At 45.3% G+C, this 24,192-nt stretch overlaps 1 protein-coding gene across 2 annotated transcripts; it reads right to left on the bottom strand.

Annotated features, from left to right (window-relative positions):
* Positions 1-1,181: 1,181 nt before the first annotated feature.
* On the bottom strand, positions 1,182-7,715 carry LOC123995806 (secretory phospholipase A2 receptor-like). 2 transcript variants are annotated; one of them, XM_046299485.1, is made up of 5 exons: positions 7,639-7,715; positions 5,857-5,935; positions 2,910-3,272; positions 2,399-2,746; positions 1,182-2,106 (listed from the first exon to the last, which is right to left on the bottom strand). In XM_046299485.1, the coding sequence occupies exons 2-5, from the start codon at positions 5,885-5,887 to the stop codon at positions 1,754-1,756; spliced, it is 1,095 nt and encodes a 364-aa protein (XP_046155441.1). In that variant the 5' UTR covers positions 5,888-5,935; positions 7,639-7,715; the 3' UTR covers positions 1,182-1,753. The 2 variants fall into 2 exon arrangements, with proteins under 2 accessions (XP_046155441.1, XP_046155442.1); XM_046299486.1 differs by lacking the exon at positions 7,639-7,715 and having other exon boundaries at positions 5,857-6,319.
* Between the last annotated feature and the right edge of the window lie 16,477 nt (positions 7,716-24,192).

Here is a 24,192-nt window from a genome sequence, read left to right as displayed (position 1 = left end):
GATTGATGGAACTCTTCAGTTGGCTAGCTCCGGGATAATTGATATTTGCTCTGGAATCGATGAAAGCCGATAGTCACACGGATAGCAGCTAGCTAGAGAAAAATAGGTCCGGTATGTTCCGGTCCGAACCGCGCCGTACAAAACTGGCGATAGATTTTTGGGCTAAAGGATAGCCGATGGCCACAAACCGTGGTTAGCTGAATACTAACGATTAGCCAGTAAAGAAGCTAACTAGCTTCTGATTAGCTTCAGGCTAGCTTCTCTGGATTAGCTTCTGGCTAGCTTCTGGCTAGCTTCTGGTTAGCTTCTATGGAGGATTACAGATTTGAGGTAAATAATATATATATATTTTTATAAATATAAATTGGTGAGGCGGGTTGCAGGAGACTGTTTTGAAGATGAGTTTATGGAAAATAAAAAAATATATATAAAAAGGTATGCGAAAAAAGTTGTAAATATATATATATACGGGATATGCGGCTTCTTCACCTAAGGGATCGTCTTAGGGTGGGTACTGAGAAGTATTTATTTCTGTAACTAAGCACTTCTGTGGGGAAAAACTCATTCTGATTGGCTGGGTCTGGCTCCTTAGTGGATTGGCCTGGCTGCCAAGTGTAGGGCCTATGCCCTCCAAGGCCCACCTATAGCTGCACCCCTACCCAGTCATGTGAAATTCATAGATTAGGGCCAAATTAATTTGTTTCAATTGACGGATTTCCTTATATGAACTGTAACTCAGTAAAATCTTTTAAATTGTTCCATATTCGTTGTTCAGTATAAATGCCCTTTCCTACTAAGGGCCTGTTGATCCCTGTTTGGAAGGTTATTTGATACAGCAGTCTCATCAAATGTCTGCGTCCACTTGTCGGGGTCCGCTTGAATTTAGAAAAAGCTCCATTATTAAAATAAATATATATTTTTTCTCCATGAAGTAATCCAACAACGCTGCCATCTGTGTCTACTGTATTTCAAGTCTTCTCTCATTGATCGAGGCAGGTGTCTGTCATCCTGACATGCGACACTTGGGGATGGACACCCACATGTCTCGATCAATGAGAAAAATGTTGAACTAGACAAGATTGCAACATACACGCTTCTCTGTAATGTCCTGGAGTTACTCAAACGGACATCTTGTTGCAACATCTACTGTGTTTATGTATGTTTAAAAGAAGACTAAAAAATATTTTATGTTTTGTTTATTTTTGTCAAGTTGGGAACAGAAATTGGGAGAAGAGATACAATAGAAAAACAAACTCAGTATTTCCATTATTCCTACAATATCCATAATATAAAATATATTACTTTACTATCATTTTTATTTCCTTAGTCATCTTTAACATGCATGATACTATTAACTAAATATAATTGTATTTAGGCTATCTAGAGTATTAATTCCAGTAACCCATAGTTACAATAGGGATGACTATGGGTAAACCTAGGATAAACAAGTTTGCTTAATGGCAAACATGTTAAGACGAGAGAATATAATATTTTAATCACATGACAAAATTATCTACATTTTATTGTGTACATTTTTTAAATATCTGAAATATCACACAATTTTACTCAAAGATTTTTGATAAGTTAAACCAATGACAAGGTGTATTGTACATTGCATTGCATGCTGAAATGTTAAAACATAAAAACAGATTTGCAAATGTGATTTCAATCAGCAATTACCTAAAAAAACACATATCAATCAAAACGTGAGGAATGGTAAAGACAGTTAATTAAATGGGAAAACGTATGTAAATTATTCTTCACAAATAAAGTAGAGTTTGGACAGACAATCCTGATCACTCCACTTGTATCCCTCCTCCATTGCCATGGCACCACAATGGTTGGACAGAGGCTGTTCAGGTTGTCTGTCTCCCTCCCAGTTACTCCACCCCACTGGCAGCCCATTGGACCAGACCCAGAACCCAAAGAGACGGCTCTGTCTCAGACCCACCCACACAGGACCAGTAAAATCAGTCCCATTAAACTTCTGCTTGATCACCTCCAGGTCTTCTTCTGTCTCAATACGCAGCAGTCCATGGTAGTTCTTCTTGCAGTAGTCCAGAGCCTGTTCCCAAGACTTTCTTTCTCCAATATTGTGGATGCGAACTGATCCGGAAAGATATGTGATATTCCAGATATTTAACCCATTTTAACTCTCAGATTTTAGGGGAAAGATAAGCAGGCACATAATAATTTCAGTAATAGTTATATATCATTATAGTCTGGCGGAACCAGCATGATATCATGATAGCCCTGCATTGTGTTTGACTTGACAAGTGAAGGGAATAGAAAGGGAGTGCATCATTCAGTCCCCTTGACCAGGCTACTATCAATATAGAGTAACAACCTTTCATACAAATTAGAAGCAGTTTGACTATGTTCCTCTTTGACAACTTACCTTCAGAGCAGAGTGTACATCCTTCATAACCTCCATTTCCCACTGTGAGTATACCTTTTAAAGTCTGGTAAAGAACAGTGTGATTCAGTCCTGCTATAGGATAGTATACATTTGGAACATACACTGTGGACCAGTCTCTGTAGGCAGATCTCCCTCCATCAGACCACTCCCAGTCATCATACAGGAGGCCGATCCAGTAAGAAGAGATGTTGTTCATCCCTTTGTTCTTCACTTCCTCCTTCTGTCCCTCGTTCCTGATGCTGACCAGGTCAGTGTAGTTCTCCCTGCAGTAACTCTGAGCCTCATACCAGGTCATGTTCTGTTCAATCAGGAAGGAATCACCAGACCCTGCGCACACAGAATGGACTAACATTTTACTCTGCTCAACTTAGTTTGATATAAAATAATGATATCTAAATATTGTTGAAGAATTATAATCATTTGAATTGGATGTTGTTGAGGTACAAGGAAACACGAAATCTGATGTGTTTTGTAATATGGAATGTTTTACCTTCTCTGTAACACATGAAGTATTTCTGCTCTTTACAATTCTTCCATGTTGTATTATCTTTGAGTATGGCTGCACACGTTGGCTCTGTGCACGGGCTTGGAAGTGGTGACCATGCAGTGTCATTAACAGTGTCTCCATTGGACCATTTCAGACTGTGCTCTGTGCGATGGAGACCTATCCAGGCTTTATAGCTGCATTGAGATGCCATTAACTGTTTCAGCTGCTCAGATTCCTCCCGATTGTACAAAGTGACGAGGTCGGTATAGTTCTCCCGGCAGATGTCTTGTGCTTCTGTCCAGTTTAAACTCCTTTCAATGAGATGGAACTGTTTGAGGCGGCTGAGTGCGGCTGTGCAGCATACACCTGAGAATAAAAACAATTTGATTGAGTTCAACCTTAGCATGCACATGATAACAAAATGAGGTTTTTGTAACACTTAATTAAGGGGTCCTTATTGTGGTGTAATTACACTCACAACTATTGTAGTTAACTGTATTAACTCATAGTTACAGTGTAATAACATGTAATTGTGATATGTATTTACAAAGGTGTAACAATGAATGAATCATACTTAAAGTGTAATAACAACATGTAACTGGTAGTAATTGCAGTACGTAATTTCAGAGGTGTAACAATGAATGCTTGTTACCATGCTTGTTACAAATGGGCAGGTTTTCACTAAATTAACCTACTTAGTGTTTCATTTCTTCTCATATGCATACAGTAAGAACTGACACAAAGGTTTTGATCCCTCGTGGATGAGCTGGGTGTCTGAGAGATTATATCCTATGCTCAAACTATATCTCCACTCCATGTTGTTGCTAGCACTTGCCCCCAAGATAAAGTGTACCTGTAACGACTTTTGTCTGTTGAATGAAGAGAGTCAGACCGAAATGCAGCGTTTAGGTTATTCATGCCTTTAATGAATGAAAACGCGGTACATGAAATAACTGAATCTAAATACAAAAACAACAGAACGGAACGTGAAACCTATTACAGCCTATCTGGTGACTACTACACAAAGACAGGAACAAACACCCACAAAATAGAAAAAAGAACTCAGGCTGCCTAAATACGGTTCCCAATCCGAGACAACGAGAAGCACCTGACTCCAATTGAGAACCGCCTCAGGCAGCCAAGCCTAACTAGACACACCCCTAATCATACACAATCCCAATGCTAATAAAACCCCAATACGAAACACAACATATAAACCCATGTCACACACTGGCCTACCCAAACATATAACAAAAACACAAAATACAATGACCAAGGCGTGACGGTACCATCTGGGTAATTTCACAATAAGGTACAGAAATCAGTGAAACTTCTAGAAACTTTAAAACGAGGGTCAGGTTGTCGGGATGGGTAATGTATTATATATGTACACACAGATTACAATTACCCCTCAAAATACACTTCATTTGAACTAGCTAAATCCTGTGTAACACCTCGTAATTTCATTGTGCTTAGGCAAACGTTACATGTACTATGGTTTAAAAGATGATAGAAAACACTACCATTGTGAATTTAGTGGAAACCTGCCCATTTGTAACAAGCATGAAAACAAGCATTCATTGTTTTGTAATTGAAGCCTTTGTAATTATATATCACAACACTTACTACCATTTACATGTTGTTATTACAGTGTAACTATCACTTGTTACAGTTAACTGCAATACTTGTTAGAGTATAATTACACATGTAATTACACTGTAATAAGGACTGCTTAAAATGAAGTGTTGCCGAGGTTGGTTTCATGGTTTGTGATGTCTTACATGTAGCTATAGATTATGTTGTTGTTGATGGGGTTAACTAGATTTGTTCTTTCTGTCAAATCGTTATCTGGTTTATATCTCAAAAAGCAGGTATGTTCACTGTGAACAATCAGGGTTACAACAATGTACCAGCCAAAAAAGAAGACCTGCAGACAATCAGGCACAAGAGGAATTGCTCATTCCTGTGTTAGATACACTGTAAAGTGGTTAACATGAATTTAGAGGCAGCCCGGTGGCAAGTAAAATTCTGTATTTACAAAAGTGTAAATGCAACGCAATGTAAAGTGTTGGTCCCATGTTTCATGAGCTGAAATAAAAAAATACCAGAAATGTTCCATAACACAATAAATGTGCATAACAATATCGAGGCTATACACAGGGGGGTACCGGTACCGAGTCAATGTGTGGGGGTACAGATTCATTTGTAAAGTGACTATGCATAGATATAAACAGAGAGTAGCAGCAGTGTAAAAACAAAGGGGTGGTGGGGGTTCAATGTAAACAATCCAAGTGGCCATTTGATTAACTGTTCAGTGGTCGTATAGCTTGGGGTTAGAAGCTGTTTAAGGAGCCTTTTGGACCTAGACTTGGTACTCCGTCACCGCTTGCTGTGCGGTAGCAGAAAGAACAGTCTAGAAATTGGGTGACTGGAGTCTTTGAAAAAATGTTGGGCTTTCCTCTGACACTGCTTAGTATATAGGGGCGGCAGGGTAGCCTAGTGGTTAGATTTGGACTAGTAACCGGGAAGTTGCAAGTTCAAACCCCCGAGCTGACAAGCTTACAGTGTAAGCACTGTAATCTGTCGTTCTGCCCCTGAACAGGCAGTTAACCCACTGTTCCTAGGCCGCTATTAAAAGGGATTGGTGCAAGCGGGTTGGCTGCACTTTACAGTAAACTTTACAGTAATGTACTGTTCAAACAAAGTTTCTTTGGAATTTACAGAAACATACTGTACTTTTTTTACAGTACTTTACAGTTAATAGGCTGCCTGTCAGTTACAGTGAAAACAGTGTACCTCTCAAAATACAGTAATTTCACATAATGCACCATAATTTACAGTATGCTGCAGAAAAGCATTTCATCGTTTTTTTAACTTTCTTGAAATGCCTAAAATTACCATGAATTTGACTTTTCGGTAACAGTGTAAAGTAGGTTGACTGAATACTTACCGGCTGAGAGTAGGAGCAGGAGAAGTGTCATGTCTATGGTGGCAGCAGGGTCAGGAGAGACAGGGGAGAAGTGTCATGTCTATGGTGGCAGCAGGGTCAGGAGAGACAGGGGAGAAGTGTCATGTCTATGGTGAAAGCAGGGTCAGGAGAGACAGGGGAGAAGTGTCATGTCTATGGTGACAGCAGGGTCAGGAGAGACAGGGGAGAAGTGTCATGTCTATGGTGACAGCAGGGTCAGGAGAGACAGGGGAGAAGTGTCATGTCTATGGTGACAGCAGGGTCAGGAGAGACAGGGGAGACGTGTCATGTCTATGGTGGCAGCAGGGTCAGGAGAGACAGGGGAGAAGTGTCATGTCTATGGTGACAGCAGGGTCAGGAGAGACAGGGGAGAAGTGTCATGTCTATGGTGGCAGCAGGGTCAGGAGAGACAGGGGAGAAGTGTCATGTCTATGGTGGCAGCAGGGTCAGGATAGACAGGGGAGAAGTGTCATGTCTATGGTGACAGCAGGGTCAGGAGAGACAGGGGAGAAGTGTCATGTCTATAGTGACAGCAGTGTCAGGAGAGACAGGGGAGAAGTGTCATGTCTATAGTGACAGCAGTGTCAGGAGAGACAGGGGAGAAGTGTCATGTCTATGGTGACAGCAGGGTCAGGAGAGACAGGGGAGAAGTGTCATGTCTATGGTGGCAGCAGGGTCAGGAGAGACAGGGGAGAAGTGTCATGTCTATGGTGGCAGCAGGGTCAGGAGAGACAGTGGAGAAGTGTCATGTCTATGGTGGCAGCAGGGTCAGGAGAGACAGGGGAGAAGTGTCATGTCTATAGTGACAGCAGTGTCAGGAGAGACAGGGGAGAAGTGTCATGTCTATGGTGGCAGCAGGGTCAGGAGAGACAGGGGAGAAGTGTCATGTCTATGGTGGCAGCAGGGTCAGGAGAGACAGGGGAGAAGTGTCATGTCTATAGTGACAGCAGTGTCAGGAGAGACAGGGGAGAAGTGTCATGTCTATGGTGGCAGCAGGGTCAGGAGAGACAGGGGAGAAGTGTCATGTCTATGGTGGCAGCAGGGTCAGGAGAGACAGGGGAGAAGTGTCATGTCTATGGTGGCAGCAGGGTCAGGAGAGACAGGGGAGAAGTGTCATGTCTATGGTGGCAGCAGGGTCAGGAGAGACAGGGGAGAAGTGTCATGTCTATGGTGGCAGCAGGGTCAGGAGAGACAGGGGAGAAGTGTCATGTCTATGGTGGCAGCAGGGTCAGGAGAGACAGGGGAGAAGTGTCATGTCTATGGTGACAGCAGGGTCAGGAGAGACAGGGGAGAAGTGTCATGTCTATGGTGGCAGCAGGGTCAGGAGAGACAGTGGAGAAGTGTCATGTCTATGGTGACAGCAGGGTCAGGAGAGACAGGGGAGAAGTGTCATGTCTATGGTGACAGCAGGGTCAGGAGAGACAGTGGAGAAGTGATAGGATGCTGTCATGTATGAGGATATGTGTAACATGTACGAGTTTATGAGTTTGAACACATTGACCATTAGTATTTTTAATCAATAAATCAAGATCAGAACACTGTAACACATTGACAATTCCAAATTCCAATTCCCCAAATATTCCTTCTCCACTTTATCAACATAACAATTATATTATAGCAATACTACAATGGGTCAAACAAATTCCAAATCTAGCTGTATCTTGTAAACTGACCATAGTGTTGTCCTTTTGAGTTACATGCATTTAGTAACCTCACAAACTGTTACAGTGGTATCATTATCTCAGATAAATTGTTATGTCTCACCTGCTGTGGGCTGTTGTAGAGAATGATACGGTCTTGGCAGTGTAAAGTATGATGGTCTCTGACCTGTGTAGAATGAAGGAGTCTAGTGGAAACTCAGGTATTTATACAGTTGAAATAGTATTCTTGTTTTGCCTACCTATAAACATATTAAAAATACAAATCCTGGAGATAATGATGACATGCTTTACATCGGCAAAACATTAGGACCATGGAAGGCAAAACAGTTGGTAACCACAGATGGCACACAGCCTATTTCCTTAATTTCTCACCCCCTCACCTCTCAATGAGACAGAAGGTCAGTAATGTATCTACAGATGTAGAATTTTAATTTGAGTCAGTTTAAAATAATCCTGCTGCAACAGGAAATGTGAATTACATCAAGTTGAACCTTTCCTGCATTGAAGGGAAGTTATCCTACAACAGGTTGGGTCAAATTAAGACCCTATATCTGTAATATAGAAAATTAGTTTGGCCTCATATACACTCAGGTCATACAACGGATGTACAACACATTTTACAAAATGGTGTTGATACAAGGGATATGGTTGCGATACAACAGAGTTTGTCTGCACAAAAATTTTTACACAACAATTGTGCGATGTCTCTGCGACTGTTGTCTACATTTTTTTGTGCAGACAATCTGTTGGATCAAAACAGTTTTGGCAAATGTCTTGTGCATCAGTTGTACAAACTGAGTGTGTATGGGGTCAGAGATGGGTACCAAACAACTATTTTGAATAAACTATCTACTAACTAAGTACATTTGAAGTCGGACGTTTACATATACCTTAGACAACTACATTTAAACTCAGTTTTTCACAATTTCTGACATTTAATCCTAGTAAAAATCCCCTGTCTTAGGTCAGTTAGGATCACCACTTTATTTTAAGAATGTGAAATGTCAGAATAATAGCAGAGAAAATTATTTATTTCAGCTTCTATTTCTTGAATCACATTCCCAGAAGGTCAGAAGTTTACATACTCTCAATTAGTATTTGGTAGCATTGCCTTTAAATTGTTTAACTTGGGTAAAAACATTTTGGGTAGCCTTCCACAAGCTTCCCACAATAAGTTGGGTGAATTTTGGCCCATTCCTCCTGACAGAGCTGGTGTAAATGAGTCAGGTTTGTAGGCCTCAGTTCTGCCCACAAATATTCTATAGGATTGAGGTCAGGGCTTTTTGATGGCCACTCCAATACCTTGACTTTGTTTTCCTTAAGCCATTTTGCCATGACTTTGGAAGTATGCTTGGGGTCATTGTCCATTTGGAAGAGCCATTTGTTACCTAGCTTTAACTTCCTGACTGATGTCTTGAAGTTTCAATATATCCAACAAATTTTCCTACCTCACGATGCCATCTATTTTGTGAAGTGCACCAGTCCCTCCTGCAGCAAAGCACCCCTACAACATGAAGCTACCACCCCCATGCTTCACAGTTGGGATGGTGTTCTTCGGCTTGCAAGCCGCCCACTTTTTCCTCCAAACATAATGATGGCCATTATGGTCAAACAGTTCTATTTTTGTTTCATCAGGCCAGAGGACATTTCTCTAAAAAGTTTCATCTTGCAAACCGTAGTCTGGCTTTTTTATGGCAGTTTTGGAGTGGTGGCTTCTTCCTTGCTGAGCAGCCTTTCAGGTTATGTTGATATAGGACCTGCTTTACTGTTGATATAGATACTTTAGTACCTGTTTCCTCCAGCATCTTCACATGGTCCTTTGCTGTTGTTCTGGGATTGATTGCACTTTTCAGACCAAAGTACATTAATCTCTAGGAGACAGAATGTGTCTCCTTCCTGAGCGGTATGACGGCTGTGTGGTCCCCATGGTGTTTACACTTGTGTACTATTGTTTGTACAGATGAACATGGTACCTTCAGGCATTTGGATATTGCTCCCAAGGATGAACCAGACATGTGGAGGTCTTGGCTGATTTATTTAGATTTTCCCATGATGTTAAGCAAAGAGGCACTGAGTTTGAAGGCAGGCCTTGAATTAAATCCACAGGTTTACCTCCAATTGACTCAAATGATGTCAATAAGCCTATCAGAAGCTTCTAAAGCCATGACAGACTTTTTGGGAGTTTTACAAGCTGTTTAAAGGCACAGTCAACTTATTCTATGTAATTTTCTGACCCACTGGAATTGTGATACAGTGAATTATAAGTGAAATAATCTGTCTGTAAACAATTGTTGAAAAAATGACTTGTGTCATGCACAAAGTAGATGTCCTAACCGACTTGCCAAAACTATAGTTTGTTAACGAGAAATTTGTGGAGTGGTTGAAAAATGAGTTTTAATGATTCCAACCTATGTGTATGTAAACTACCAACTTCAACTGTATATTGAATATATTGTTGTGTGGATTCATTTTCAAATCCACACAACAATATGTAAATAAAATTATATTGGTCACGTACACATGGTTAGCAGATGTTAATGTGAGTGTAGTGAAATGCTTGTGCTTCTCATTCCGACAGTGCAGTAAAATCTAACAAGTAATCTAACAATTCCCCAACAACTACCTAACACACACATTTCTAAAGGGATGGAATAAGAATATGTACATATAAATATATAGATTATCGATGGCCGAGCGGCATAGGCAAGGTGTGATGGATGGTTTAAGGTATAGTATATAGATATGAGATGAGTAATGCACGATATGTTAACATTGTTAAAGTGGCATTGCTTAAAGTGATCAGTGACATGAGTCTCGACGTAGGCAGCAGCCTCTCTGAGTTGATGATTGAGGTTTAGCAGTCTGATGGCCTTGAGATAGAAGCTAATTTTCAGTCTCTCAGTCCCAGCTTTGATGCACCTGTACTGACCTTGTCTTCTGGATGGTAGCGGGGTGAACAGACAGTGTCTCGGGTGGTTGTTGTCCTTGATGAACTTTTTGGCCTTCCTGTGACATCGGGTGCTGTATGTGTCCTGGAGGGCAGCTATTTTTCCCCCGGTGATGCATTGTGCAGACCGCACCACCCTCTGGAGAGCATAGCAGTTGAGGGCGGTGCAGTTGCTGTACCAGTCATGCCCTGACCTTAGAGATCCTTTTTATTCTCTATTTTGGTTAGGTCAGGGTGTGACTAGGGTGGGTAGTCTAGTTGTTTTTCATTTCTATGTTGGCCTGGTATTGTTCCCAATTAGAGGCAGCCTTTTCCCACTTGGTTTTTGTGGGATCTTGTTTTTGTGTAGTGCCTGTGAACACTGCATTGACTTCACATTTAATTTGTTCTGTATTGTTTTGGTGAGTTTCCTTTATTAAACATGTGGAACTCTGTGCACGCTGCGTCTTGGTCCATTTATTCTATAGAAGATCGTGACAGTACCAGGCGGTGCGGTAACCAGACAGGATGCTTTCAATTGTGCATCTGTAAAGGTACGTCAGGGTTTTAGTTGACAAGCCAAATTTCTTCAGCCTCCTGAGGTTGAACAAGTGCTGTTGTGTCTTCTTCACCACACTGTCTGTGTGGTTGGACCATTTCAGTCTGTCTGTGATGTGTACGCAGAGGAAGTTAAAATGTTCAACCTTCACCACTACTGTCCCTTTGATGTGGATAGGGGAGTGCTCCCTCTGTTGTTTCCTGAAGTCCACAAACATCTCTTTTGTTTTGTTGACGTTGAGTGCACATATACTTCCGGGTTGGAGCGAGCGGTCGCATCCGCATTTCGCTCCGCAGGTAGTATAACTTTTTCATTACAATTCATTACATTTCATTATAGTACAACGGTTTGATTTGTCTAATCTTAGCAATTTCTTCTTAGCTAGCTACATAGCCGTCTTTGTATCAAAGATAATTGCGTAATTATCGTATTTCGTCGTCCTAACGTAGTCTTCACTGCTCTGCCCAGCAGCTAGCCAGCTAGCAAACGTCCACCGATTAGCAGCACTGTAGAAACTATTACACTCAACTGAACGACTTGATTAGTGTAGTGTTAGCTAGCTACATAGCTGTCTTTGCTGTCTTCGTATCCAAGATAATTGTGTAGTTTAGAGTGTGTAGTCTTAGAGTGATTATCTTAATTTACCGAGGTTAGCTAGCCAGCTATTTGTCGTCCTTAACGTAGGAGACACTGCTAGCTAGCCAACAACTAGCCAACGTCTTCCGAATAGAACTTACGCACTCAACAACACTCAACAACCCGGTCGCATTCCGCTTCGCTCCACAGGTAGTATCACATTTTCACTTCATTTCATTACAGTACAACGGTTTGATTTGTTTGATCGTAGCTAGCTACATAGCTAGCTACATAGCCGTCTTTGTATCAAAGATAATTGTGTAGTCTAGAGCGACTTTCTAGGTTAGCTAGCCAGCTATTGTCGTTCTTTTAACGCAACGTAACGTAATCAACACTGCTAGCTAGCCAGCTAGCCCCCGAATAGCAGCACTGTAGAAACTATTACACTCAACGCAACGACTTGATTAGTGTAGTGTCAACAACGCAGCCACTGCCAGCTAGCCTACAAAGTCAACAACGCAGCCACTGCCAGCTAGCCTACTTCAGCAGTACTGTATCATTTTAATCATTTTAGTCAATAAGATTCTTGCTACATAAGCTTAACTTTCTGAACATTCGAGACGTGTAGTCCACTTGTCATTCCAATCTCCTTTGCATTAGCGTAGCCTCTTCTGTAGCCTGTCAACTATGTGTCTGTCTATCCCTGTTCTCTCCTCTCTGCACAGACCATACAAACGCTCCACACCGCGTGGCCGCGGTCACCCTAATCTGGTGGTCCCAGCGCGCACGACCCACGTGGAGTTCCAGGTCTCCGGTAGCCTCTGGAACTGCCGATCTGCGGCCAACAAGGCAGAGTTCATCTCAGCCTATGCCTCCCTCCAGTCCCTCGACTTCTTGGCACTGACGGAAACATGGATAATATAATAATAATAATAATAATATAATAATAATTGTCATGTTTGTCATTTATTATCATGTCTTGTCCCTGTGCTCCCCATTCTATTCGTTTCCCTCTGCTGGTCTTATTAGGTTCTTTCCCTCTTTCTATCCCTCTCTCTCCCCCTCCCTCTCTCACTCTCTCGCTCTCTCTTCTCTCTATCGTTCCGTTCCTGCTCCCAGCTGTTCCTATTCCCCTAATCATCATTTAGTCTTCCCACACCTGTTCCCGATCCTTTCCCCTGATTAGAGTCCCTATTTCTTCCTTTGTGTTCCGTTCCTGTCCTGTCGGTTCCTTGTTTAGAATTCACCGTGCTGTGATTGTGTATCGCCCTGTCCTGTCGTGTTTTTGCCTTCATCAGATGCTGCGTGTGAGCAGGTGTCTCTGTCAGCTACGGCCTGCGCCTACCCGAAGCGACCTGCAGTCTGTGGCCGCTTCTCCTGTTATTCCCCTCTACAGACTAGAGGATTTCTGTTATTCCCTGTTTGGACATTTCCTGTTAAGGATTCAGGATTTGTCGTTTTCTGTTTGGACTTGAATAAACTCTGTTTCTGTTAAGTCGCTTTTGGGTCCTCTTTCACCTGCATGACAGAAGGAACCGACCAAGGAATGGACCCAGCGACTTCAGACGCTCGTTACACTGCCGTCGAGATCCAAGGAGCCATGCTCGGCAGACACGAGCAGGAATTGTCTGCTGCTCGCCATGCCGTGGAGAACCTGGCCGCTCAGGTTTCCGACCTCTCTGGACAGTTCCAGAGTCTACGTCTCGTGCCACCTGTTACTTCCTGGCCTGCCGAGCCTCCAGAACCTAGGGTTAATAACCCACCTTGCTACTCCGGGCAGCCCACTGAGTGCCGCTCCTTTCTCACGCAGTGTGAGATTGTGTTCTCTCTCCAACCCAACACATACTCTAGAGAGAGAGCTCGGGTTGCTTACGTCATTTCACTCCTTACTGGCCGGGCTCGAGAATGGGGCACAGCTATCTGGGAGGCAAGGGCTGATTGCTCTAACAAGTTCCAGAACTTTAAAGAGGAGATGATTCGGGTTTTTGACCGTTCAGTTTTTGGTGGGGAGGCTTCTAGGGCCCTGGCTTCCTTATGCCAAGGTGAACGGTCCATAACGGATTATTCTATTGAGTTTCGCACTCTTGCTGCCTCTAGTGAGTGGAACGAGCCGGCGCTGCTCGCTCGTTTTCTGGAGGGACTCCACGCAGTGGTTAAGGATGAGATTCTCTCCCGGGAGGTTCCTTCAGATGTGGACTCTTTGATTGCTCTCGCCATCCGCATAGAACGACGGGTAGATCTTCGTCACCGGGCTCGTGGAAGAGAGCTCGCATCAACGGTGTTTCCCTGCTCCGCATCGCAACCATCTCCCTCCTCTGGCTTTGAGACTGAGCCCATGCAGCTGGGAGGGATTCGCATCTCGACTAAGGAGAGGGAACGGAGGATCACCAACCGCCTGTGCCTCTATTGCGGAGTTGCTGGACATTTTGTTAATTCATGTCCAGTAAAAGCCAGAGCTCATCTGTAAGCGGAGGGCTACAGGTGAGCGCAACTACTCAAGTCTCTCCATCAAAATCCTGTACTACTTTGTCGGTCCATCTACGCTGGACCGGTTCGGGTGCTACATGTAGTGCCTTGATAGACTCTGGGGCTGAGGGTTGTTTCATGGACGAAGCATGGGTTCGGAAACATGACATTCCTTTCAGAGAGTTAGAGAAGCCTACGCCCATGTTCGCCTTAGATGGTAGTCATCTTCCCAGTATCAGATTTGAGACACTACCTTTAACCCTCACAGTATCTGGTAACCACAGTGAGACTATTTCTTTTTTGATTTTCCGTTCACCGTTTACACCTGTTGTTTTGGGTCATCCCTGGCTAGTATGTCATAATCCTTCTATTAATTGGTCTAGTAATTCTATCCTATCCTGGAACGTTTCTTGTCATGTGAAGTGTTTAATGTCTGCCATCCCTCCCGTTTCTTCTGTCCCTACTTCTCAGGAGGAACCTGGCGATTTGACAGGAGTGCCGGAGGAATATCATGATCTGCGCACGGTCTTCAGTCGGTCCCGAGCCAACTCCCTTCCTCCTCACCGGTCGTATGATTGTAGTATTGATCTCCTTCCGGGGACCACTTCTCCTCGAGGTAGACTATACTCTCTGTCGGCTCCCGAACGTAAGGCTCTCGAGGATTATTTGTCTGTGTCTCTTGACGCCGGTACCATAGTGCCTTCTTCCTCTCCGGCCGGGCGGGGTTCTTTTTGTTAAGAAGAAGGACGGTACTCTGCGCCCCTGCGTGGATTATCGAGGGCTGAATGACATAACGGTTAAGAATCGTTATCCGCTTCCCCTTATGTCATCAGCCTTCGAGATTCTGCAGGGAGCCAGGTGCTTTACTAAGTTGGACCTTCGTAACGCTTACCATCTCGTGCGCATCAGAGAGGGGGACGAGTGGAAAACGGCGTTTAACACTCCGTTAGGGCATTTTGAGTACCGGGTTCTGCCGTTCGGTCTCGCCAATGCGCCAGCTGTTTTTCAGGCATTAGTTAATGATGTTCTGAGAGACATGCTGAACATCTTTGTTTTTGTCTATCTTGACGATATCCTGATTTTTTCTCCGTCACTCGAGATTCATGTTCAGCACGTTCGACGTGTTCTACAGCGCCTTTTAGAGAATTGTCTCTACGTAAAGGCTGAGAAGTGCTCTTTTCATGTCTCCTCCGTTACTTTTCTCGGTTCCGTTATTTCCGCTGAAGGCATTCAGATGGATTCCGCTAAGGTCCAAGCTGTCAGTGATTGGCCCGTTCCAAGGTCACGTGTCGAGTTGCAGCGCTTTTTAGGTTTCGCTAATTTCTATCGGCGTTTCATTCGTAATTTCGGTCAAGTTGCTGCCCCTCTCACAGCTCTTACTTCTGTCAAGACGTGTTTTAAGTGGTCCGGTTCCGCCCAGGGAGCTTTTGATCTTCTAAAAGAACGTTTTACGTCCGCTCCTATCCTCGTTACTCCTGACGTCACTAGACAATTCATTGTCGAGGTTGACGCTTCAGAGGTAGGCGTGGGAGCCATTCTATCCCAGCGCTTCCAGTCTGACGATAAGGTTCATCCTTGCGCTTATTTTTCTCATCGCCTGTCGCCATCTGAGCGCAACTATGATGTGGGTAACCGTGAACTGCTCGCCATCCGCTTAGCCCTAGGCGAATGGCGACAGTGGTTGGAGGGGGCGACCGTTCCTTTTGTCGTTTGGACAGACCATAAGAACCTTGAGTACATCCGTTCTGCCAAACGACTTAATGCCCGTCAAGCTCGTTGGGCGTTGTTTTTCGCTCGTTTCGAGTTTGTGATTTCTTACCGTCCGGGTAGCAAGAACACCAAGCCTGATGCCTTATCCCGTCTGTTTAGTTCTTCTGTGGCTTCTACTGATCCCGAGGGATTCTTCCTTATGGGCGTGTTGTCGGGTTAACAGTCTGGGGAATTGAAAGACAGGTTAAGCAAGCACTCACGCACACTGCGTCGCCGCGCGCTTGTCCTAGTAACCTCCTTTTCGTTCCTGTTTCCACTCGTCTGGCTGTTCTTCAGTGGGCTCACTCTGCCAAGTTAGCTGGTCATCCCGGTGTTCGAGGCACTCTTGCGTCTATTCGCCAGCGCTTTTGGTGGCCGACTCAGGAGCGTGACACGCGCCGTTTCGTGGCTGCTTGTTCGGACTGCGCGCAGACTAAGTCGGGTAACTCTCCTCCTGCCGGTCGTCTCAGACCGCTCCCATTCCTTCTCGACCATGGTCTCACATCGCCTTAGACTTCATTACCGGTCTGCCTTTGTCTGCGGGGAAGACTGTGATTCTTACGGTTGTCGATAGGTTCTCTAAGGCGGCACATTTCATTCCCCTCGCTAAACTTCCTTCCGCTAAGGAGACGGCACAAATCATTATTGAGAATGTATTCAGAATTCATGGCCTCCCGTTAGACGCCGTTTCAGACAGAGGCCCGCAATTCACGTCACAGTTTTGGAGGGAGTTCTGTCGTTTGATTGGTGCGTCCGTCAGTCTCTCTTCCGGGTTTCATCCCCAGTCTAACGGTCAAGCAGAGAGGGCCAATCAGACGATTGGTCGCATACTACGCAGCCTTTCTTTCAGAAACCCTGCGTCTTGGGCAGAACAGCTCCCCTGGGCAGAATACGCTCACAATTCGCTTCCTTCGTCTGCTACCGGGTTATCTCCGTTTCAGAGTAGTCTGGGTTACCAGCCTCCTCTGTTCTCATCCCAGCTTGCCGAGTCCAGCGTTCCCTCCGCTCAAGCGTTTGTCCAACGTTGTGAGAGCACCTGGAGGAGGGTGAGGTCTGCACTTTGCCGTTACAGGGCACAGACGGTGAGAGCCGCCAATAAACGCAGGATTAAGAGTCCAAGGTATTGTTGCGGCCAGAGAGTGTGGCTTTCCACTCGCAACCTTCCTCTTACGACAGCTTCTCGTAAGTTGACTCCGCGGTTCATTGGTCCGTTCCGTGTCTCCCAGGTCGTCAATCCTGTCGCTGTGCGACTGCTTCTTCCGCGACATCTTCGTCGCGTCCATCCTGTCTTCCATGTCTCCTGTGTTAAGCCCTTTCTTCGCACCCCCGTTCGTCTTCCCTCCCCCTCCCGTCCTTGTCGAGCGCACCTATTTACAAGGTACATAAGATCATGGACATGCGTTCTCGGGGACGGGGTCACCAATACTTAGTGGATTGGGAGGGTTACGGTCCTGAGGAGAGGAGTTGGGTTCCGTCTCGGGACGTGCTGGACCGTTCACTCATCGATGATTTCCTCCGTTGCCGCCAGGATTCCTCCTCGAGTGCGCCAGGAGGCGCTCGGTGAGTGGGGGGTACTGTCATGTTTGTCATTTATTATCATGTCTTGTCCCTGTGCTCCCCATTCTATTCGTTTCCCTCTGCTGGTCTTATTAGGTTCTTTCCCTCTTTCTATCCCTCTCTCTCCCCCTCCCTCTCTCACTCTCTCGCTCTCTCTTCTCTCTATCGTTCCGTTCCTGCTCCCAGCTGTTCCTATTCCCTAATCATCATTTAGTCTTCCACACCTGTTCCCGATCCTTTCCCCTGATTAGAGTCCCTATTTCTTCCTTTGTGTTCCGTTCCTGTCCTGTCGGTTCCTTGTTTAGAATTCACCGTGCTGTGATTGTGTATCGCCCTGTCCTGTCGTGTTTTTGCCTTCATCAGATGCTGCGTGTGAGCAGGTGTCTCTGTCAGCTACGGCCTGCGCCTACCCGAAGCGACCTGCAGTCTGTGGCCGCTTCTCCTGTTATTCCCCTCTACAGACTAGAGGATTTCTGTTATTCCCTGTTTGGACATTTCCTGTTAAGGATTCAGGATTTGTCGTTTTCTGTTTGGACTTGAATAAACTCTGTTTCTGTTAAGTCGCTTTTGGGTCCTCTTTCACCTGCATGACAATAATAATAATATAATATAATATAATAATAATAGACAACACTGCTACTCCTACTGCACTCTCTTCGTCCGCCCACGTGCTCTCGCACACCCCGAGAGCTTCTGGTCAGCGGGGTGGTGGCACCGGGATCCTCATCTCTCCCAAGTGGTCATTCTCTCTTTCTCCCCTTACCCATCTGTCTATCGCCTCCTTTGAATTCCATGCTGTCACAGTTACCAGCCCTTTCAAGCTTAACATCCTTATCATTTATCGCCCTCCAGGTTCCCTCGGAGAGTTCATCAATGAGCTTGATGCCTTGATAAGCTCCTTTCCTGAGGACGGCTCACCTCTCACAGTTCTGGGCGACTTTAACCTCCCCACGTCTACCTTTGACTCATTCCTCTCTGCCTCCTTCTTTCCACTCCTCTCCTCTTTTGACCTCACCCTCTCACCTTCCCCCCCCTACTCACAAGGCAGGCAATACGCTCGACCTCATCTTTACTAGATGCAGTTCTTCCACTAACCTCATTGCAACTCCCCTCCAAGTCTCCGACCACTACCTTGTATCCTTTTCCCTCTCGCTCTCATCCAACACTTCCCACACTGCCCCTACTCGGATGGTATCGCGCCGTCCCAACCTTCGCTCTCTCTCCCTCGCTACTCTCTCCTCTTCCATCCTATCATCTCTTCCCTCTGCTCAAACCTTCTCCAACCTATCTCCTGATTCTGCCTCCTCAACCCTCCTCTCCTCCCTTTCTGCATCATTTGACTCTCTATGTCCCCTATCCTCCAGGCCGGCTCGGTCCTCCCCTCCCGCTCCGTGGCTCGACGACTCATTGCGAGCTCTCAGAACAGGGCTCCGGGCAGCCGAGCGGAAATGGAGGAAAACTCGCCTCCCTGCGGACCTGGCATCCTTTCACTCCCTCCTCTCTACATTTTCCTCCTCTGTCACTTTCTACCACTCTAAATTCCAAGCATCTGCCTCTAACCCTAGGAAGCTCTTTGCCACCTTCTCCTCCCTCCTGAATCCTCCTCCCCCTCCCCCCCCTCCCTCTCTGCAGATGACTTCGTCAACCATTTTGAAAAGGAGGTCGACGACATCCGATCCTCGTTTGCTAAGTCAAACGACACCGCTGGTTCTGCTCACACTGCCCTACCCTGTGCTCTGACCTCTTTCTCCCCTCTCTCTCCAGATGAAATCTCGCGTCTTGTGACGGCCGGCCGCCCAACAACCTGCCCGCTTGACCCTATCCCCTCCTCTCTTCTCCAGACCATTTCCGGAGACCTTCTCCCTTACCTCACCTCGCTCATCAACTCATCCCTGACCGCTGGCTACGTCCCTTCCGTCTTCAAGAGAGCGAGAGTTGCACCCCCTTCTGATAAAACCTACACTCGATCCCTCCGATGTCAACAACTACAGACCAACTACAGACCAGTATCCCTTCTTTCTTTTCTCTCCAAAACTCTTGAACGTGCCGTCCTTGGCCAGCTCTCCCGCTATCTCTCTCAGAATGACCTTCTTGATCCAAATCAGTCAGGTTTCAAGACTAGTCATTCAACTGAGACTGCTCTTCTCTGTATCACGGAGGCGCTCCGCACTGCTAAAGCTAACTCTCTCTCCTCTGCTCTCATCCTTCTAGACCTATCGGCTGCCTTCGATACTGTGAACCATCAGATCCTCCTCTCCACCCTCTCCGAGTTGGGCATCTCCGGCGCGGCCCACGCTTGGATTGCGTCCTACCTGACAGGTCGCTCCTACCAGGTGGCGTGGCGAGAATCTGTCTCCTCACCACGCGCTCTCACCACTGGTGTCCCCCAGGGCTCTGTTCTAGGCCCTCTCCTATTCTCGCTATACACCAAGTCACTTGGCTCTGTCATAACCTCACATGGTCTCTCCTATCATTGCTATGCAGACGACATACAATTAATCTTCTCCTTTCCCCCTTCTGATGACGAGGTGGCGAATCGCATCTCTGCATGTCTGGCAGACATATCAGTGTGGATGACGGATCACCACCTCAAGCTGAAACTCTGCAAGACGGAGCTGCTCTTCCTCCCGGGGAAGGACTGCCCGTTCCATGATCTCGCCATCACGGTTGACAACTCCATTGTGTCCTCCTCCCAGAGCGCTAAGAACCTTGGCGTGATCCTGGACAACACCCTGTCGTTCTCAACTAACATCAAGGCGGTGGCCCGTTCCTGTAGGTTCATGCTCTACAACATCCGCAGAGTACGACCCTGCCTCACACAGGAAGCGGCGCAGGTCCTAATCCAGGCTCTTGTCATCTCCCGTCTGGATTACTGCAACTCGCTGTTGGCTGGGCTCCCTGCCTGTGCCATTAAACCCCTACAACTCATCCAGAACGCCGCAGCCCGTCTGGTGTTCAACCTTCCCAAGTTCTCTCACGTCACCCCGCTCCTCCGCTCTCTCCACTGGCTTCCAGTTGAAGCTCGCATCCGCTATAAGACCATGGTGCTTGCCTACGGCGCTGTGAGGGGAACGGCACCTCAGTACCTCCAGGCTCTGATCAAGCCCTACACCCAAACAAGGGCACTGCGTTCATCCACCTCTGGCCTGCTCGCCTCCCTACCACTGAGGAAGTACAGTTCCCGCTCAGCCCAGTCAAAACTGTTCGCTGCTCTGGCCCCCCCAATGGTGGAACAAACTCCCTCACGACGCCAGGACAGCGGGGTCAATCACCACCTTCCGGAGACACCTGAAACCCCACCTCTTTAAGGAATACCTAGAATAGGATAAAGTAATCCTTCTACCCCCCCCCCCCCCCCCCTTAAAAGATTTAGATGCACTATTGTAAAGTGGCTGTTCCACTGGATGTCATAAGGTGAATGCACCAATTTGTAAGTCGCTCTGGATAAGAGCGTCTGCTAAATGACTTAAATGTAATGTAAATGAGTGCGAGGTTGTCCTCCTGACACCACACTCTGAGTGCCCTCACCTCTTCCCTGTAGGCTGTCTCATCGTTGTTGGTAATCAAGCCCACTACTGTACTGTTGTGTTGTCTGTAAACTTGATGATTGAGTTGGAGGCCTGCATGGCCTTGCGGTAATGGGTGAACAGGGAGTACAGGAGGTGCTGAGCATGCACCCTTGTGGGTCCCCAGAGTTGAGGGTCAGCGACGTGGAGATGTTGATTCCTACCTTCACCACCTGGGGGCGGCCTGTCAGAAAGTCCAGGGCCCAATTGCACAGGGCGGGGTTGAGACCCAGGGTCTCCAGCTTAACGATGAGCTTCGCGGGTACTATGTTGTTGAATGCAGAGCTTTGGTCAATGAACAGCATTCTTATATATGTATTCCTCTTGCCCAGATGGGGATAGGGCGGCGTGGAGTGTGATGGCGATTTCATCGTCTGTGGACCTGTTGGGATGGTATGCGAGTTGGAGTTGGTCTAGGGTGTCTGGGAGGATGCTGTTGATGTGAGCCATGACCGATCTTTCAAAGCACTTCAAGGCTACTGACGTGAGTGCCATGGGGCGGATATCGTTTAGGCTATCGTAAGTTACCTTCGCTTCCTTGGGCACAGGGACTATGGTGGTCTGCTTGAAACATGTAGGTATTACAGGCTCTGTCAGGGAGAGGTTGAAAATATTAGTGAAGACACTTGACAGTTGGTCCCGCATGCTTTAGGTATACGTCCTGGTAATCCGTCTGGCCCAGCGGCTTTGTGAATGTTGACCTGTTGAAAGGTTTTGTTCACATCGGCTACCGAGTTATCACACAGTCATCCAGAGTATCTGGTGCTCTCGTAAATGCTTCAGTGTTGCTTGCCTCGAAGTGAGCATGTAAGGCATTTAGCTCGTGGGAGGCTCCCATCACTGGGCAGCTCACATCTGGGTTTCCCTTTGTAATCCATAATAGTTTTCAAGCCCTGCCACATCCGACGAGCATCAGAGCTGGTGTAGTTGGATTCAATTTAATCCCGTATTGACGCTTTTCTTGTTTGATGGTTCATCTGAGAGCATAGAGGACTTTCTTTTAAGCATCCAGATTAGTCTCCCGCTCATTGAAAGCGGGCAGCTTTGTTGTCAAGAGACTGGACATTGGCGAGTAGTATACTCGGAAGCGGTGGGTGGTGTGCACGCCTACGGAATCTGACCAGGAGGCCACTCTGTCTGCCTCTTCTGCCGTCGACGTTGTTTTGGGTCAGCTTCTGGAATTAGATCCATTGTGTTGGGTGGTGGTCCGAACAAAGGATCCGCTTCGGGAAAGTCGTATTCCTGGTCGTAATGTCGGTAAATTGACGTCGCTCTTCTATCAAATAGTTCTTCCCGGGTGAATGTATTAACACTTAAGATTTTCTGGGCTAACAATGTAAGAAATAATACATTAAAAAACAAAATACTGCATAGTTTCCTAAAGACTCGAAGCGAGGCACCATCTTAGATGTTTTTCAAAAGTGTTCCTGGGAAGCTAATGCTAACATACACAATCTTATTAATGCCATTTCTGCTGATCACACTTTAGAAGGCCATTTTATATTATGGACATACAGTGCCTTCAGAAGGTATTCGCACACAGACTTTTTCCAGATTTTCTTGTATTACGGACAAAATTTTAAATGCATTACATTGAGATTTTGTGTCACTGGCTTACACATTATAACCCATAATGTCAAAGTGGAATTATATTTTTACAAATTAATTACAAATGAAAAGCTGAAATGTCTTGAGTCAATAAGTATTCAAGCCCTTTGTTAAGGCAAGCCTAATTATGTTCAGGAGTAAACATTAATTTAACAAGTCACAATCATTTGCATTGAGACTCTGTGTGCAATCATAGTCTCTAACATGATTTTTATATGACTACCCCAACTCTGTACCCCACACATTCAATTATCTGTAAGGTCCCTCAAGTAAGCAGTGAATTTCAAACACAGATTCAGCCACAAAGACCATGGAGGTTAATCAATGCCTTGCAAAGATTCATGGTGAAGTTATTAATTACACTTTGGATGGTGTATCAATACACCCAGTCACTGCAAAGATACAGCCGTCCTTTCTAACTCAGTTGCCGGAAAGGAAGGACACCTCTCAGGGATTTCACCTTGAGGCCAACGGGGACTTTAAACAGTTACAGAGTTTAATGAATGGCTGTGATTGGAGGATGGATCAACAACATTGTAGTTACTCCACAATACTAGCCTATATAATAGAGTGAAAAGGAGGAAGCCTGTAAAGAATACAAATATTCCAGAACATGCATCCTGTTTGCAATAAGGCACTAAAGTAAAACTGCTTCAAATATGGCAAATAAATTCACTTTGTGTCCTGAATACAAAGCATTATGTTTGGAGAAAGTCCAACACAACACATCATTGAGTTCCACTCTTCAGATTTTCAAGCATGTTGGTGAGTGTATCATGTTATGGATATGCTCATCATCGGCAAGGACCAGGGAGTGTTTTAGGATAAAAAGAGCTAAGCACAGGCAAAATCCTCGAGGAAAACCTGGTTCAGTTTGCTTTCAAACAGACACTGGGAGACAAATTGACCTTTCAGCAGGACAATAACCTAAAACACAAGTCCAAATATACACTCAAGTTGCTTACCAAGACAACGTTAAATGTTCCTGAGTGGTCAAGTTACAATTTTGACTTAAAATGGGTTAGAAAATATATGACAAGACTTGAAAATGGCTGTCTAGTAATGATCAACAACCAACTTGACATAGCTTTAATCCAACCGCGTTGTCAGTTTTCAAAAAGGCTTTATGGCGAAAGCATACAATGCGATTGTCTGGGGACAGCGCCCCGCATTTAAAAGCATTAAAAACATTTTCCAAACCAGCAGAGGCATCACAAAAGTCAGAAATAAAATCAATCACTTAACTTTGAATATCTTTCTCTGTTTGCAGTCCCAAGGGTCCCAGCTACACAAGAAATTGTCATTTTGTTCAATAAAGTCCTTCTTTATATCCCCCAAAAGGCAGTTTAGTTGGCGCGTTTATTTCAGTAATCCACCCGTTCCACTCATTCAACATGTGTACAAAGGAATCCCAAAAGTTATCAATAAACTTCGTCCAAACAAGTCAAACAACGTTTCTATTCAACCCTCTGGTACCCTAATATGTAAATAAATGATACAATTTAAGACGGAATGTAGTATGTTCAATACCGGGGATAAATAACGAAGTGCGCGCCCTCATCCAAGCGCCACAAGACTACAGTCCAAAATGAAAGCCACATTGAAAAACTACAATAACAAACTCATTTTTCAAATAACAAGCCTGAAACC

The sequence above is a fragment of the Oncorhynchus gorbuscha genome, linkage group LG14 (genome assembly GCF_021184085.1).
Source record: "Oncorhynchus gorbuscha isolate QuinsamMale2020 ecotype Even-year linkage group LG14, OgorEven_v1.0, whole genome shotgun sequence".
Lineage (NCBI taxonomy): Eukaryota > Metazoa > Chordata > Actinopteri > Salmoniformes > Salmonidae > Oncorhynchus > Oncorhynchus gorbuscha.
This window is presented reverse-complemented; position numbering and strand designations above follow the sequence as displayed.